The sequence below is a fragment of the Leptopilina heterotoma genome, unplaced genomic scaffold (assembly GCF_015476425.1).
Source record: "Leptopilina heterotoma isolate Lh14 unplaced genomic scaffold, ASM1547642v1 Lhet_60, whole genome shotgun sequence".
In the NCBI taxonomy this organism is placed as follows: Eukaryota; Metazoa; Arthropoda; class Insecta; order Hymenoptera; family Figitidae; genus Leptopilina; species Leptopilina heterotoma.
The window spans coordinates 6,749,397-6,765,848 of NW_025111138.1; the positions used below are offsets into that span (position 1 = coordinate 6,749,397).

The following is a 16,452-nucleotide window of genomic DNA, read 5'->3' on the forward strand; positions in this document are numbered from 1 at the left end:
TAATTAATTTTTGTCAATGGTGTCACTATGTTGTTTGATTTCCTTCCCTGTCTGAATTTTTTCTAAATACAAAATTACGATAAGATAAACTAATTAATTAGATTTACTAATTAATTAGATTAACTAAACTAATTAAATTATTAAATTAAAATAATTAAGTACACTGAAAAAAAAATTGTTTCAAATAACCAATTACTTGTTTATTTTATCTAATAAATATTTAATCGAATCAAATAATTTTTATTTAAATCAATTAAATTGTATATTTGCTTCAAATACTGAAATTATTCGTTCAAATACCATTTATTTGATTACAATACTTTAGTTTCAATAAAAATTCTTTGATTCAATGAAATATTTATTTGATAATAGACAAGTACTTCCAGAGAAAAATTTTATTTAAACCAAATATAATTTATTTGAATGTGAAAGAAATTAACAATCAATAATTTATTAAGTTGATAATTTATTGAAGTTAAATAAAAGTATATTTGTCTCAGAGAAAACTAGATTGTTTATTTGTTTTAAATAAAAAAAATTTTTCGACATAAATAAAACTTTTCTTTGAACCAAATAAAATTTTATTTACACCAAATAAAATTTATTTGAAACAAATAAAAAGTCTAGGCACCTTTGAAACAAATATCTTTTTTCTGTTTGTAATCGGTTAATTTAGTTATATACTAAATTATTTTCAGAGTATTAAATAATTTAATAATTTAATCAAAATACAAATTATTTAAAAAGAATCTTCCAAGCTTCATTGGGAAATTATTAAAAGGTAGTCCATATATTACGTCACACTTTACGGGGCTGGGATATAGGGTCAAAGCCATCGATAATAACTTGTGAAAAAAAAAATCGCGCAAAATACCGAACAAGTATATTGCAGCGGATTCAAGAGGGAGGAGGACATAAAAAAACATGACGTAATGTACAGACGACCCTTAAATTAAAAAGAAAAATTTATATTTATAAATTGATGTTAATTTCCAAACCGTAGGAAATTTACTCATCAATACCACAATTTCAAACAGAGAAGGAATCACGTAAATTAAATCAAACTAAAATTTTTATTTTAGTTTGATAATTAAAAAAAAATCAAATAAAATTAAACTAAATTAAAAAAGAAAATTTTCATTTGACTCATAGAACGATGAATCCCACGATGGTCGAATGGACGCCATGCCATCGTGCCTCCTCTATTGTTGATTGCACCATCGTGATAGAGATATGATGACAGCGTATCCACTTCCAACAGATGAGACGTACCAGAACTCCTCCAGATGTAGCTCCGCAACAAATAACCATTCTTCAAGAAATGAACTCCTATAAATAGAAAAAAAGAACTATTTTAAACAAGATCTTCAAAATTTTGTCGGTTCTCTATTTATTTACGTTCTAAATCGTTTCAAAATATTATTTCAAACTTTGTATTATATTTTTTTAAATAAATAAACTGCAATTTTTTTTTTTGCAGTAATAAACATTTCTAATTAAGTATTTTAAAACACTAAAAACAATTATAATTTTTTTATTGTTTTTTACTAAAAACAATTACTTTTACTAATTGAGATTATAAATACCAAGAATATTGAATTAAATTTTAATTACAATAATGGAAATTCGGCATTTATTTAAGAAAATAATTATTTATTTCTAAATATTCAATTGAATCGTGAATTACGAAAAGGGCTCAACTTGAAAAAGCGTAAGTGTCATTTTCACATGACAATAATGAAAATGACTACAATTTTTAGATTTGTGCCCTTTTCGAAATTGATAAACAAATAAATTCAAAATCTTATTATCAAAATTCTCTACAAAATTCGATAAAAATCACGATTATAATATGAAGATATTTTTATCACTTCAAATGTAAAACAAGAACTATTGAAATTTATTACTTTTAATAAAAATTGATGTCTCTAAAGTTTCGAACGTTCAAAGGAACAATATTTTTTTCACTTATTCTTTTATATTTGAACTTTATTACAAAACACTTTTTTTATAATTAGAAAAATCATTTTTAACTAAATAAATATTCAATTAGAATATTTTTCATTTCAGTCCAATAATTTTTAAAAATATTTAAGTGTAAAAAAACATTTTATTCATCTGAAAGTTCATAACTTTGAAGAAACAAAAATTGTGAAAATTAATATGTTTCTAAAGTTTCGAACGTTCAAGTCAACGACAATATTTTTGTTACTGCTTTTAATTTGCATTTTATTATAAAAAATTATTTTTTATCCTGAGAAAATTAATTCATGACTAAATTGCATGTTTAATTTGTATTGTTTTTCATTTTAGTATAAAAATTTTTGAAAATATTTTAGCACAAAAAAAATTTCATTCAGTATGAAACTATGAACATTCAAAACTTCAAGGGAATTAATTAATAAAAAGTAAAAAAAAAACTCTTCTAGATAAAAATTCGAATAAAAAAATCAATTGAAATCGAAAAAATTAAGAAAACAAAAAAAATTATTTAAAATGTCGATTAACAGAAAAAATACCAAAATAAATACAAAAGAACAATTAACAAAAAAAACACAATTAATACATTTTTGACATTAAATTCTTGCTTACCAAAACACAGATCTTCAAGAAAAAATCGATGACAGTATATTTTTTGAGAACAGCATATTCAGCTTTCGATTGCTTAAAGTTTTCTTCGGCCAGATAAAAATTCGATCACCTGGACATTCTGCAAAAACAAAATTCGAACAAATGGTAAAATTCATTAATTTTATCAAAAGGAAATTCTCAAAAATTTACACTAAGAGCAAAAAAAAATAACTTTGTCTCTAACTATTTTGTAGAAAAAACGATTTTTATACAAAAAGCAAATATTTATCATAAACTATTTCTCCTAATTTAATTTATCAATAGATTGAAAAATAGAAAAAAGAGTTTAGAAAATTATTGTATTCTGTGAAAAACTAAATCAATTTTATTATTTATTTTTCCACAGAATACCATAGAACTTCTTTTTTTTTTTTATTTTAAACCACTCTTTCTCTATTTTTTCTGTAAAACTCGAGCAATTCTCTTTAATTTTCATCCTTTTACTCTATTTTTTTCACTATAAAACTAGAACATTTCTCTATAATTTTGTGCCGTCGCTCTATTTTTTGGTTAAAACTAAAGTCATTCTCCTTGATTTTATTCCTCTGCGCTCTATTTTTAGAAAACTCGACAATTTTACAAGTTTTATATTAATTACTTGTTGATATGGTGTAATAAAGTTTAAAATTAACAATAATGAAGAAAATAATAAACGAAAAAAATTAAAACGCTGTAAAATTCAAATAGAACATTTATTATCAATTACTCAAACATTTACGAAAGGAATGAGCCGTGAAAAAAATATGAATGTTATAAAAATCTGCAATTAAGCTCATAATTCTGTCATAAACTATTAAAACTTTTATAAGTTAAACAGCCTGTTACCGTATAAATTTTTTTCTATTTTCCAAAGATTTTATAATTTTGCAATAATTTAATAACCTAAATTATCTCTTTTATCTTTTATAAAAAATTTTCAAAAAAAAATTAAATTATTTTAAAAAAATGTAATAAAACTCGTTGCAAGAATTCAATTATTCTCATAAAGAATAAAATTCTTTACAGGATTTTAATTATTTAAAAAAATGTAATAAAAATTCGTTGCAAGAATTAAATTATTCTCCTAAATAATAAAATTCTTCACAGGATTTTAATTATTTTTAATACAATTTTAAGTAAATTCTTCGAAAAATGTAATAATTTTCAAAAATTTTATTAAAATTCTTCGAAAGAATTTAATTATCAATTATTTTAAATAATTTTTGCAAAAGTTCCTTGATAATTTTTAAATCCATTTGTTTACAATTCAATTTTACGAACTTTTGATTATATTCGAAAATTCTTCAATTAAATATTTAGAAAATAAAAACTTAAAATAATGTCAAAAAAATTATATTGAATCTCTGTAAAAAATTTTATTTATGAAAATAATTGAAATATTGCGAAGAAATTTATAAAAAATTTGTAAATAGTTGAATTAAAGCTTATTAATTAAAATTTTATTAAAATAGTAGATATTAAAAATCATTGAATTGAGGAAAATTTTTTAGAAGAATTTTATTATTTTTAAAGATAATTGAAATTTAGACGAGAATTTTTTTTTAATTTTTGAACATAATTGAATTTTTGCGAAGAATTTTATTACTTTTGAAAATAATTGACTTTCTGCAATCATTTGTAACTTCTTCAAAATTCAATTTTTTTCCGTACTTTAATAGAAAAAATCCCTGACTTTTCCCTGATTTCCCTGACCAATTCTTCTGTCCCTGAATTCCCTGATCTATAGCAACTCTGTTAAATAGAAAATGTATAATTTAAATTTGAAACTTTTATCAAACAAAAAATGAATTTCTTGTTTATTTTTACATTATTCATCACCAAAGGAAAATAAATTACGAGAAAATGAAGAAATAATGAAGTTCTTTTTTAGAAAAAATCTATGACTAAAAAAAGAAGAAAAAGAAGAAGCAGAAGGCAAAGCAACCGAATAAAACAAAGTGAAATGAATAGTTGACACCCACTAGTATCTACCCCTTTTCTCTTTCTCTCGTTTTTATACAGCCAACCTACATCACCAAGTAAACTTATCCCACTAATGAACGCGGGGACTATAACCTCAAAATGCAAGTACCCACTCTTTCCTTCTGACGGCACTAGCGCTTGAAAATTGGAGTACACCAACCTGCAGATTCAAAAAACTATTTTTAAGGTTGCAAAGCAAACTGAAATACACTGACTTATATATTAAAGTTAAATCGTGACAATTCAAAGAAAAAGAGAAAGTGTAAATGCAGAATAATTTAAGTCATGAAAATTCTATTTTCTAATTATCTATTTTTGAAAATATTAACTAAAAATTAAATTAACGGTACAAAAAAATTAAATAAATATATCTACATTACTAATTGATGTATTCCTGTAATCTGTTCGTAGTTTTAAGCAAAGAATTTTATTAAAAAATTTCAAAATAATTGAATTACTTCGAACAATTTAATTATTTATGAAAATAATTGAATTCTCAAGAAAAATTTTAATAAAATTTTTGAAAATCCTAATTTCTTTAAATCTTTTTTTTTAAATAATGGAGTTTCTTTAATAATTTTAATTAAAAATTTTTGAATGTAATTGAATTCTAATGATTCACAACTTTTGAACATTCAAATAAACGAAATATTTTTATAAATTACTGATTGCAATAAAAATTGAAGGCAAATTTTGCATTTAGAAACTTCATTATTATTTTTTTCCTGATAGTGACGCAAAATTATTGTAATAAAAATTTAATTTCAAGAAGAAATAAATAAATTTCGTTCATTTGAACGTTCAAAACTTTAGGATCAGGAATTTTATGAAGAATTTCTTTCAAGTTTTTAAAATAATCGTTGAATTAAAACATTTAATTGCTGATTTTCATTAAAATTTTTAGAAAATAATTAAATTATCCTCAAATTCTTCCCAGAATTTTATTACAATGTTTTAAAAATAATTTAATTCATTCAATGAATTTTACTAAAATATTAAAAATAATTTAATTCTTTAAAAAAAATTCTTTAATTTTTTTAATAAAATCAATTTTTGTTAATAATTGTAATTAACAATTTTTCTATTAAATTTTATTAAAATTATTGATAGAAAATTAAATTCTTTAAAGAATTTTAATGGAATTTTTTTAATTAAATTTTTTAGAAGAATTTCTTTAAGTTCCTTGAAAATAATGTAGCTTTTTAATAATTTTAATTGAAAATTTTGAAAAGAATTGAATTAAAAAAAGACTTTTTCATCTTTTTAAAATAATCCTGTCTATCAATAATTATAATTTCATTATTGAATTTTATTAAAATTGTAATTAAAAATAATTGAATTCATGAGAAGAATTTTATTTATATAAATAATTGAATTGTTTCGGATAATTTATTAAAATTTTAGAAAATAATTGGATTCTGTAGAAAAATGTTATTAAAAATTAAATTCCTGCAAAAAATTTTACTATTCATAAAAATAATTGAATTCTTCCAAAGAATGTTATTATTTATGAGAATAATTAAATTTTTGCAAAGAATTTTATTAAAAATTTTTAAAGTAATAAACAATAATAAATAATTCTTTAATTATTTATTCTGTACTCTGTGAATTTTTTAAATTTTCAATATAAAATTATTAAAAAATTAAAGTTTATATTTAAATATAAAAAAATTTTGTAATTTGCATAATAATAATAAATTGAATATCACGTTCCGCGCGCGTAACTTTTGCTAGTTAAATAAATAAAAATTAAAATTAAATTAATATGGTACTGAAATTTTTAAAACTCACCGAGTTCACAAATTGAATACGTCGAAAAATGTTGCAGCGTTGCTCATGGATCCTTCCCTTTTATACACTGAAAGTAGTAAAGTCAACATTCAGTCAGCCGCTTTTTTCTTCAACATCCTGTATCCTTTATTCTTCTTGTTTTTTTATTCAACGTTCGAAAATAAAGTTCTTCATGAGAGAAATTTCACTACAAAGAATTATAAACAATTATAATAATTTGTTAAAATTCAATTGTTATTAAATAATTTATAAAGTTTAATTTCCATACTTTTTATAAAAATCTAACATTTTTGTCCCAAATACAAGAAAATATTTTTCATCAAAAAACAGTTTTCAGTTTTAAAAATTTCATAATTGAATTTTAATTAATTATATTATAAATAGCATTTATGAGATGAAAAAAGAAGAAAAAGGAGAAATTGTAAAGAGAGTAAAAATAAAAAATACTTACAAATTAAATATCCTTATGTATTGATAAAATAGCTGACTTCTGGATCATAGCAAAATTTTAATCCTCCTTCTTTATTTTGTTATTGAATGACTCTTGAATCTGTAAATAAAATAAATCAGTGAAAATTCTCAACAATACTTAATAATTATTTCTGAAAAAAAAAATTATTTATACTATTTTAATAAAAGCTATACAAAATTCAAGGCGAAATTTACAAAAGTTCATAAATTTCTTTCATTTGGTAAAGAAAATTTGCTTTCGCAGTGCAAAAGTGTTTTATCAAAACACAAAGTACAATTGCGTATTATTTTCCAAATATTTCAGGCAAAATTCTTTTTAAATAAACAAGAAAGAAATTTTCACTTTACTAATCTCACGCGGGTACAAATCTCATTTTATATTCCATTTGTCTTTAATTGCAGAGATTGCAGACAAAAGAAATTCGAAGTCAAAATTAAACTGTCGATTTTTAGGTTAAAACTGTTGACGTTTTTAAATTCGTTTAAATATTAAAACATCGACAATTTTTAACACTAAAGATTATTCAAAATTTTCCATATTTGAATCAGACTGGAAATTATTATTAAAAACGTCTCGCCATTTACTTAAATATTATTAAATACTTTTCTTGATTTTACAAAAGATTCGTTACTTTTCTACAGTTTCAACTGTTTTTTTAACAATGCGATGATAACAAATGTCTACCATTGATACCAACCCAAGATAAAAAAAAAAACATGTCAACTAAACCGGAATCGGAAATTATGAGAAATTGATTTGATTGGCTCAAAATAAGCGCTTTTATTTGAAAATGGTTAAAAAAACAAAAACATTTTTAATTCTTCCGCTATTTCGACGACACTTACTCATCTCCTTCCGATTCCGGTTTCTCGCAAAAACAGTAGAAGGGGAAAAATGTGACAAGGACAACTCTCCTTAAGAATCTGTAAAACGCGTTTGTTTCTGAATAGAAGAAAAAAATTTGTTTGAGCTTTCAGTAGAGAATAAATACAATTTTTATACAAATGGCTATTTATAGGGCAAGAGATCGTACTTTTGGCGAAGTATTCATCATGCCGGAGATGTTGAGACTTTTTGCGACATTATGCGAGGAACGCATTCTAATGCATATTGGGAAACGCAGATGAGCTGCGTAGGCCTAAAGATTATTTAAAATATTTATGTTTATCAAAAGAAATAAATAAATAAAATTATTACCTATAAAATTCCTATGATTTACTTAAATATTAATAAATATTTTTCTTAATCCCTAAAATATTCGTTAACTTTCAACTATTTTTCAACAATGACGACATATTGGTGTATATAATATATATTTTTGCACCAGATTATCTTCCATTGATAACTGTGTAATATCTAATTGAATTATCAATTTGCATTACAAATTATGAACGTGATATAAATAATAGCGACACTCTAATTTCAAGGTCACATTTTACTCAAAAAAGTTTTATTAAATTATAATTGAGGCCTTGGATCCAATAACTCGCCCGACGCTCGGAGAAACGCGCAACTGCCAGTCAGTGAGCAGTGAGCGCCTCTGGGCCACTCACTGCTACCCGACTGGTATTAGCGCGTGCCTTCGAGCGTCGGGCGAGTTATTGGATCCAAGGCCTCAATTAAATACTTCATTTTTGTTCAAATTATTAATTATTTGCATTTAATTATGTTACACTGAACTTTATACCTGTATTTGTTATAATCGCAATGGTCGCAATCGCAACAATGAAAAAATTTTGAGGTTAAAATTTTGTCGGAAAAACTTTTCTCAAATATATTACTTTATATTCAAGTTGCCAAAAAACTAATATGAATTATAAATTATTGACATAATACTGACCTTAATTGGCAAAAAAAACATGCAGTAAACGTAATGATTTTAATGCAATATTACGATTTGATGTTAACAAGCACAAACGCGTCCTCTCATCATTCTATACAGCAAAATGGCGTCGGCGACTCGGCGTCTATTGCGAAGTTAGCAGTGAACAGGGTTGCCAACCTAACATATTTAAATCTACCGTGATTGTACATTTTTCTCTTTTCATTAATTTTCTTTAAATGAAAATATTAAATAATTGTTTTATTTTACTAATTAATTGATTTTAAATATTATTTTAATTATTTCCTTCATCTGTAATTGCTATTTCAATAAAAATAAATTTTTTATTTCTCCTTACACTGACATCTAAAGGCAGCGATGCGAAATAAAACGAAATATTTTCGAAAAGTTGAGAATACAATTTTGCAAACAATATTAATATATTTGTACGATTTATAATAATTATTTATGGAATTTGATATAAATTATATTAAATATAATGAACATCCCAGTAAACGAAAACTAATTGAAATGAATTAAAAAGAATTCACAAAGAGCTTTCGTGAATCCCGCTTTGTGACAAATACGAATTGGAGCCATGATGCAATTTTCCTGAATTCGTGAAACTGTATTGAACTTCCGAACCTTCTATCCGTACCAATTCACTGGACAAGTTTTGAGCCTTTAATTTTTTTCAATTCGTTAGCACGAATTCAATGCATTCCTTGGCCATTTCTTTCGAATGCGAATTCGTTTGGACAAATTGGTACATATTGAATTAAATTCAATTGAATATACAAAGAGCTTGAGTGAATCCCGCTTTGTGACAAATACGAATTGGAGCCTACCAAAAATGTTAATTCGTTTCAATTCATTTGAATTAGTTTTTTTTTACTGGGATATTTACCAGTAATTATTTGTCGAAATTTGAAGTTTACGTTTTGGTGGATAGAACAAATATAAATTTTCGTCTAAGCTGACAAGAAAACAATTACTAGTACAATTACAAACAATTACTAGTACAAAACTGAACTTAATTACTGAAATGTACAATTAACGATAAACGATTTAAATGTAATAATACTTATTTAAGTGATTCTAAATCCGTGAACAACACTTGTTGGCACTTGTTGGACAAGGTCATCTGTATAATGCCCGTTTCACAGTACAATCGAATGCGAACCTAAGATAAAAAAAAGTTACTAGACTTCTACCAGTTCTACCAACATTACCACTCTATTTTTAATATATGTATTTGTCTTTTTTATTATTGTTCAATTGTTCATTAAAGTTTTAAAAAGTGATAATTAATTACTGAAATTTAGAAATCAAAATTTGAAACTCAAGTTTAATAACTTTATACAAAATTATCAAACAACAAATAATTATATAAAAAAATATTCATAAGAAAAATTGAACAATTTCTATTGACTTTAAAGAATTATTTGTTTTTATAAAATGGGTTTTTAAACCCCTATCACTATTTCCTTGAAGTCTGCTGAAGTTAATTAAACTAAATAATTTTTTTATTTTTCGAAACATAAAACAATGCATTCCACAATAAAGAAATTCATCTGAATTGACAAAATTTCTTTCGACATTTTTAAACAGAGAAGAATCACCTCGTTTAATTGAATTTTGAGGTTAGAATGTGAGAATCTGTTTCCAAGATTTATATCATGTTTGCCCGATTAGTATGACGCGAACTGTCGAAGTATATATTAAAGTTCACTGTCCCTTGATGACTTGGGAACATGTAAGTGAATATGTAGTGAAAGCTCCTTCAATGAAAATTAGAGGAGACAAATGTTGACTCTCTGTGTATAACTGTTGACCACCAGTCATTCGGCTCCGACCTGCACCAAAGTAGTTTTCATTCATTCATTCATTATTTAATTTTTAAGGTATGTAATCCGATTATAAATTGTAGATTTTGCTCTGGTACTGGGGTCCATGCCCATTTTCTTTTACTCCCACTATAAAAATTTACCTTTGAAAATTTCTAATCTTTTTAAAATTCGACAACCTCAATTTTTAAGTGAAAAATTTGGTAGTTTGTAGAAATGTTATTCTTGTACCATTCTTACCATACAAGATAAATTTATAAACCATAAAACAATTTAAGTTATTTTACGTAAATTTTATTGTCAACAAAACTATTTCACCTTCATAAATTACCATTGGAATTTTAATGACTATACGTATTGAATAGGTTAATTGTCTTGTCAACTATTTCATTAAGATTTAAAATGAAAATGAAGAAAATTATTTTTAGTATTTAGTTTTGTACTGATTTAATAATTGTTAATTATTTCCTTATATTAGAAAATTAATGACAATGAGTTTATAAAATATATTGTGATCTTTCGACGTGACCCTGTTATTTTAATGAGATTATTACATACTTATTGCTTTGAAAGCAACGGTTATAAATACAAATACAAGTATGTCAAGACATGTCAAGAAGATTAAAATTGCAGTTAATAATCGGAAATTTATTAATATCTTTCTCTTTTTCAGATTTATTGGACAAAATTAACTATAATTAGATATTAAAAGAGGAAAGTATCTATAGAAACAAGTGAGAAAAAGAAAAACAAGAAAAAATGGATAGTTCTGAATATGAATTGGTACGTAATTTGACACTCCTCTTTTTCTTTGAACGTCTCATGGATAAAGGTGGTCCACGTACACTGCATGATTTAAGTTGTCAATTTGGAGCAAAAGGTTTTACGAAAGAAATGCGTCAAATAGCCGGTGGTTCACAGAGTGGTCTTAAAAAATTTCTATCACAATATCCATCACTCTTTCTTATTGACGATGACTACGTCTCGGTAAATACATTTCAACCAATAATTGAAGAAGACAGCGGAACAAAATGCAGTGGTAAACGTGATTATGCACGCGAAGCCGTAGAATATTTTTCTAACAAACTGATGCAGTACGGAGCCGGAACTGAGGTGCCGATAAAAAGTCTACTTGGACATCGTTCACAAGCATCGCCTGAGGTTCGACACATATCAGGCCAACATTATAAGGAATTTCAAAGTTTTCTCGAAAAGCATCCCGATGCATTTGTCGTTCATGACGATACAGTAATATTAAAACAATACGAGGGCATGAAAGCCGAACCATTTCGTGAATTAGAACCCGATATATCAATTGATCCCGAAGTAACAGCGAGATTATTAGATTTCTTCGCCCTTTCAATTGAACAAAAAGGTGTTATCACTGTCGATCAATTATTTTCAATGGTGAATGAAAAATTCCCCCAAGACACAATATTTCAAACACATCAAGATCTATCGACTTTTCTGAAAATGTTCTCAGACGCATTTCACGTGCAAAGTAATTTGGTAACACTCATCGGTCGGCCAAAATCATACCAAAACGATGGTAAAGTAAAAAAGGAAAATGCTAAAAACCAAAATCAAAATAATAATCAACCACAAAAAACATCGAGTCCAATACAAAATCAAATTACTCTTTTTCAAAATTCACCCGACAGTATTGTGTCGAATAGTTCGAATTCACAGCCAAATTCATTGCAGAATATTATACATTCGCCAACTGAAAGTAATAATAATTCACCGCCAATTAGTTTGCAGCAACAGACATTGAAGCAGAGAATAAATACACTTGTTATGAAAACATTGGCCGATAATACGGAAAGAGATCGTAGTTTGCAGAGTGTTCAAATGGGTGACGCTTGGAAATTAAAGGTGATACAGCAAACAACAGTTATTGTTAATCCTCGTGAGTGCCTTCGTATTGTTGAGGATATCATGAATCCTAGACGACCACCGGCTGATGGGAAAATTGTCATTTCGGTCGATTGCGAAGGCGTTAATCTCGGCATGAAGGGACAATTGACACTTCTTCAAATTGGAACAATGAGCGGGCAATCTTATCTTTTTGATTTATGCACCTGTCCAAGTTTAATTCAAGCCGGTGGGCTTCAACGACTTCTTGAAAATGAAAATGTTGTAAAAGTGAGTTGAGAATTTACTTTTTTGAGAATTTATTTTTTAGACTTTTTTTTTACTATTTTCAAGAAGGCAATTTGCTTCAACTTATTTTACAAAAATGCCACTTTTCCGACTATTTTTTGCAAGACTTGCAATAAAATACCAATTTTTTGGTATAAAAAGCAACTTATTTCGATTTCTGTTATGTAAAAAATAACTAGTCAAAAAGTACAAAAATTATTTTTGAATTATTTTTTCAAATCATTAAATTTTTGAAATATATAATGAATTTTTAAAATCAAATTCTGAAGGATTTTAATTTTTAAAATAATATAACTATCAAAACAATTTTTGATCATAAATGTTCAGGTGGAAATTTAAATTTGAAACTAAATAAAAATTAAAGTTTAAAAATTGAAATATTTTTTAAAAAAGTGAATTTTAGAATTTTTTTCATTATAATTAAAATATTTTCGATTACACATTTTGAACAATTCAAATAATTCTTTTAAAAAAGTGTTTCACTCTTTAAATTGTCAAAAAATTATTTTTAAAAATACAATTATCAAAAAATTAAAATATTGTATTTTTAAAATTTTAATTCATAGAATTTTTTATAATAATTTTTTTAAATTCATTTATCTTAAAATTTTTGAGAAATCAAGAATTTTTTTATTTGTATTGTAATAATTGAATTTTTAAATTTAAATAATTGATTTCTAGACAAACTTTCAGAGAATCATTAAAAATAATTGATTTAGAGAAGAAGTTTATTAAAATATTCTTGAAAATAATTGAATTTTTGTTACAATTGCAATTTAAGATAAAAAATTCAAATTTTTTTATTTAAATAATGGAATTTTGGAAAAACCTTTTCCAAATTATTAAAAATGTTTGATTTAGAGAAGAATTTTGTTTAAATATTTTGGAAAATAATTGAATTTTTTAATGAATTGAATTTGTAATTTTTGGAAATAATTGAAATTTTGTTACAGTTACAATTTTATAAAAAATTAAATTTTTGTATTTAAATAATTGAATTCTTAAATTTGTTAAAAAAAATTTGATTTAGTGAAGAATTTTAGTTACAAAAATTCTGTAAATAATTGAATTTCGAAACAATTACAGTTGTAGTTTTTGAAAATAATTGAATTTCAGAAGATATGAAACTGAAATTTTCAAAATTTTAATTTTAAATATTTGTCTAATAAAATTATTGAATTTTTAAATAATTGAATTTAGAAATCGGTGAAATGTCGGAGAAATAAAAAACAGTAATTTTTTCTACTTTGTTTTCTATTTTTAATCATAAAGGGACTTTTTTGCACCTTAAAATCGATCCGAGGCCTGAATTTTGCCTTTTTTTCTATTTTCTATTTGATTTTTTCCCTATTAATTTTGTTTTTGTATATTTTTTCTATTTTCTATTATTTTAATGTTAATTCTTTTTTTATATTTCTTTCAGGTTATTCATGACTGTAGGAATGACAGTGTCAATCTTTATAACCAATTTGGAATTGTTCTGAATAATATTTTCGACACACAGGTAAGAAATATTTACGTTAAATTATTCTTTTTCAATGAGAAGCAACTGGAGTAATTAAAATTAATTTTTCCCTCGTTTTCAGGCTGCTCATGCGATTCTACAATTTCAAGAAACTGGCAAACCTGTTTATAAAGTGAAGAACGTTAATTTAAACGCTCTCTGTGAATTGTATGGCGCACCTTGTAATCTTCTAAAGGAACAATTAAAAAATATTTATCGTCGAGATCAAAGATATTGGTCCAGACGTCCACTGACTCGCGACATGCTAATTTATGCCAGTAGCGATGTTCTCAGCCTCGTTCCCCAAATTTACAACGCCATGTCTAAGTAAGTTCGCTTAAAATTTAATTTTTTATTTAAAAACTATTTTTATTAATAATTTAATTTAATTTAATCAATTTAATTTAATTATATTTAAGAGTTTATTTAATTTCTTTTTTGTTCTACAGACTCATTAAGCCGGAGATGTTGACACTTTTCGCAGAATTATGCGAAGAACAGGTGTGCATGCACATAAAGCCGCAGGATGTGAAGACGAGAAAAAAGCAACGCAAGGTTGAAACCGAAGTGGCAGATCTTCGTAAAAGAATGGAGGAAACGACGGGAAAAAATATTGTTCTCAGTAATCGGGAAATTCGCCTTCTGCGTTATTTATCTCTCACTGAAGAGGAGAAGGAAAAATTGAAAGGCAGCTACAAGGTGGCGAAAAAATTGGAAAAACTGGAAAACATTGGTGACAAAGATAAAAACGATTCTAGTGACGACGATGACGACGATGACAAAAATGATGACGCGGAATATCCAAGTCTCGACTCAGAAACATCCCACTCGGGTACAATTTTAATTTACAAATTCAATTCATTTTTTTAATCACTCTACATATTTAATAATTAATTGCTACTATTTAGTAGATATTAATTATAATAAACTAATAATATTAGTTGCTACTATTTAGTAGCTATTAATTATTGAATACGTAGAGTCATTAAAAAATGAACTGAATTACTATTTAAATACTAAATTTAATAAATTTACAAAATTAATTAAATTAATTACTCATCGAGCCAATTTTTAACGTCGGTTAAGGATTTAATCTTTAACTTTTAAATCTAAACTGGTGAAACTGGCTCTAAATTTAAAAAAATAATTATTTATTTAATAATAATTTGTTTAATAACAATATTTATTTAAAAAATATTTTCCCCTAGGCGGTGTAGTGTCACCACGTAATTCAGAAACACCAAGTCTCACCGAATCAATGCACATGATGGACGAAATTCTCTCCGACGTGCAAATGGATCGTTTTGAAAAAATTGAACGTCTCGAGGCAATTTTATCGGCAGTCACCGGTTCAACAAATGACACTGACACATTGGATTCAGTGTCAACGGCAACATCTCCTACCAAGTGTACGTGTATGTGCCAATTAAACAAAATGTCTAATCAATCACAAAGTGTTCCAAAACAAAATCAAGAAGTCGCGTGTCAAACCCTCAGCACTGGTGATATTGTAATCACAAGGATTCATTTCTCCGAGGAGGAAAAGGAACGCGAAAGATTACTCAATTCACCAAAAAAATAGGTAGTTTGAAAAATTTTTGAAACCTCTTACGAGAAAATAAGGAAATGAATTTTTTTTTTTTTTAATAATCCCAACAGTTTGAAGGACGAGTCATTCTTAGATTTTTATTTCAGACATTTTTTTTTAGACAATTTTCATTAGATGATTGTTTGAAACCTTAGATAATTTTTTTTAATTAATACCGCTATCGAGTTGTTTTAAATATTTATAAATTTGCTGCTTTTTAATTTTTTTTTCGTAGTAATTTCTAACAAGGGAGATTAATTTTTTTTATTCCCTAACTGATTAATTTATTAATGTTTATCAAACATTTTTTCAATGTTTATTTATTATTGTATTGTATTTAGTAGAAATGCAGCATTTTACATTATACGAAGTTAATTTTAATTGAATAATCAAAGAATTGTTTCGGAAAACAATGATTTTTTTCCGATGTTTTGATTGAGAGCTGTGCCATTGATACGTTTTGCTTTCAATCATCACATCGCTAAATATTTAATCGTTAAATATTAAATTAAAATAATTCTTTAATGAAATTAAAATCTTTAATTGAATTGAAATAATTCATTAATCAATTATATTGCATAATACCGTTTTGTTCAATTTTGTTATCATTGAATATGATTTTTATTAAAATAGCACAATATTTTGAATCAAAATTAATTAAGAATGTATTTT

The 16,452-nt window shown here is 25.3% G+C and overlaps 1 protein-coding gene and 1 long non-coding RNA gene across 2 annotated transcripts; one reads left to right on the forward strand and one right to left on the reverse strand.

The window, feature by feature from the left end:
- Positions 1 to 6,390: 6,390 nt before the first annotated feature.
- Positions 6,391 to 8,736, reverse strand: LOC122509321. Its single transcript, XR_006302347.1, has 3 exons — positions 8,697 to 8,736; positions 6,836 to 6,934; positions 6,391 to 6,571 (listed from the first exon to the last, which is right to left on the reverse strand). It is a non-coding gene; the product is annotated as an uncharacterized LOC122509321 (long non-coding RNA).
- Positions 8,737 to 10,178: 1,442 nt separating this feature from the next.
- On the forward strand, positions 10,179 to 16,270 carry LOC122509344 (egalitarian protein homolog). The gene is made up of 6 exons (XM_043623332.1): positions 10,179 to 10,582; positions 11,199 to 12,670; positions 14,112 to 14,192; positions 14,275 to 14,519; positions 14,642 to 15,024; positions 15,401 to 16,270. The coding sequence occupies exons 2-6, from the start codon at positions 11,285 to 11,287 to the stop codon at positions 15,772 to 15,774; spliced, it is 2,469 nt and encodes an 822-aa protein (XP_043479267.1). The 5' UTR covers positions 10,179 to 10,582; positions 11,199 to 11,284; the 3' UTR covers positions 15,775 to 16,270.
- Positions 16,271 to 16,452: the final 182 nt, after the last annotated feature.

Coding starts and splice junctions, on each gene's coding strand:
- LOC122509344 (XM_043623332.1), top strand. CDS start 11,285: ATGGATAGTTCTGAATATGAATTGGTACGTAATTTGACACTCCTCTTT. Junction 12,671..14,111: donor AAAATGAAAATGTTGTAAAA/GTGAGTTGAGAA, acceptor TATTTCTTTCAG/GTTATTCATGACTGTAGGAA. Junction 14,193..14,274: donor ATAATATTTTCGACACACAG/GTAAGAAATATT, acceptor CCTCGTTTTCAG/GCTGCTCATGCGATTCTACA.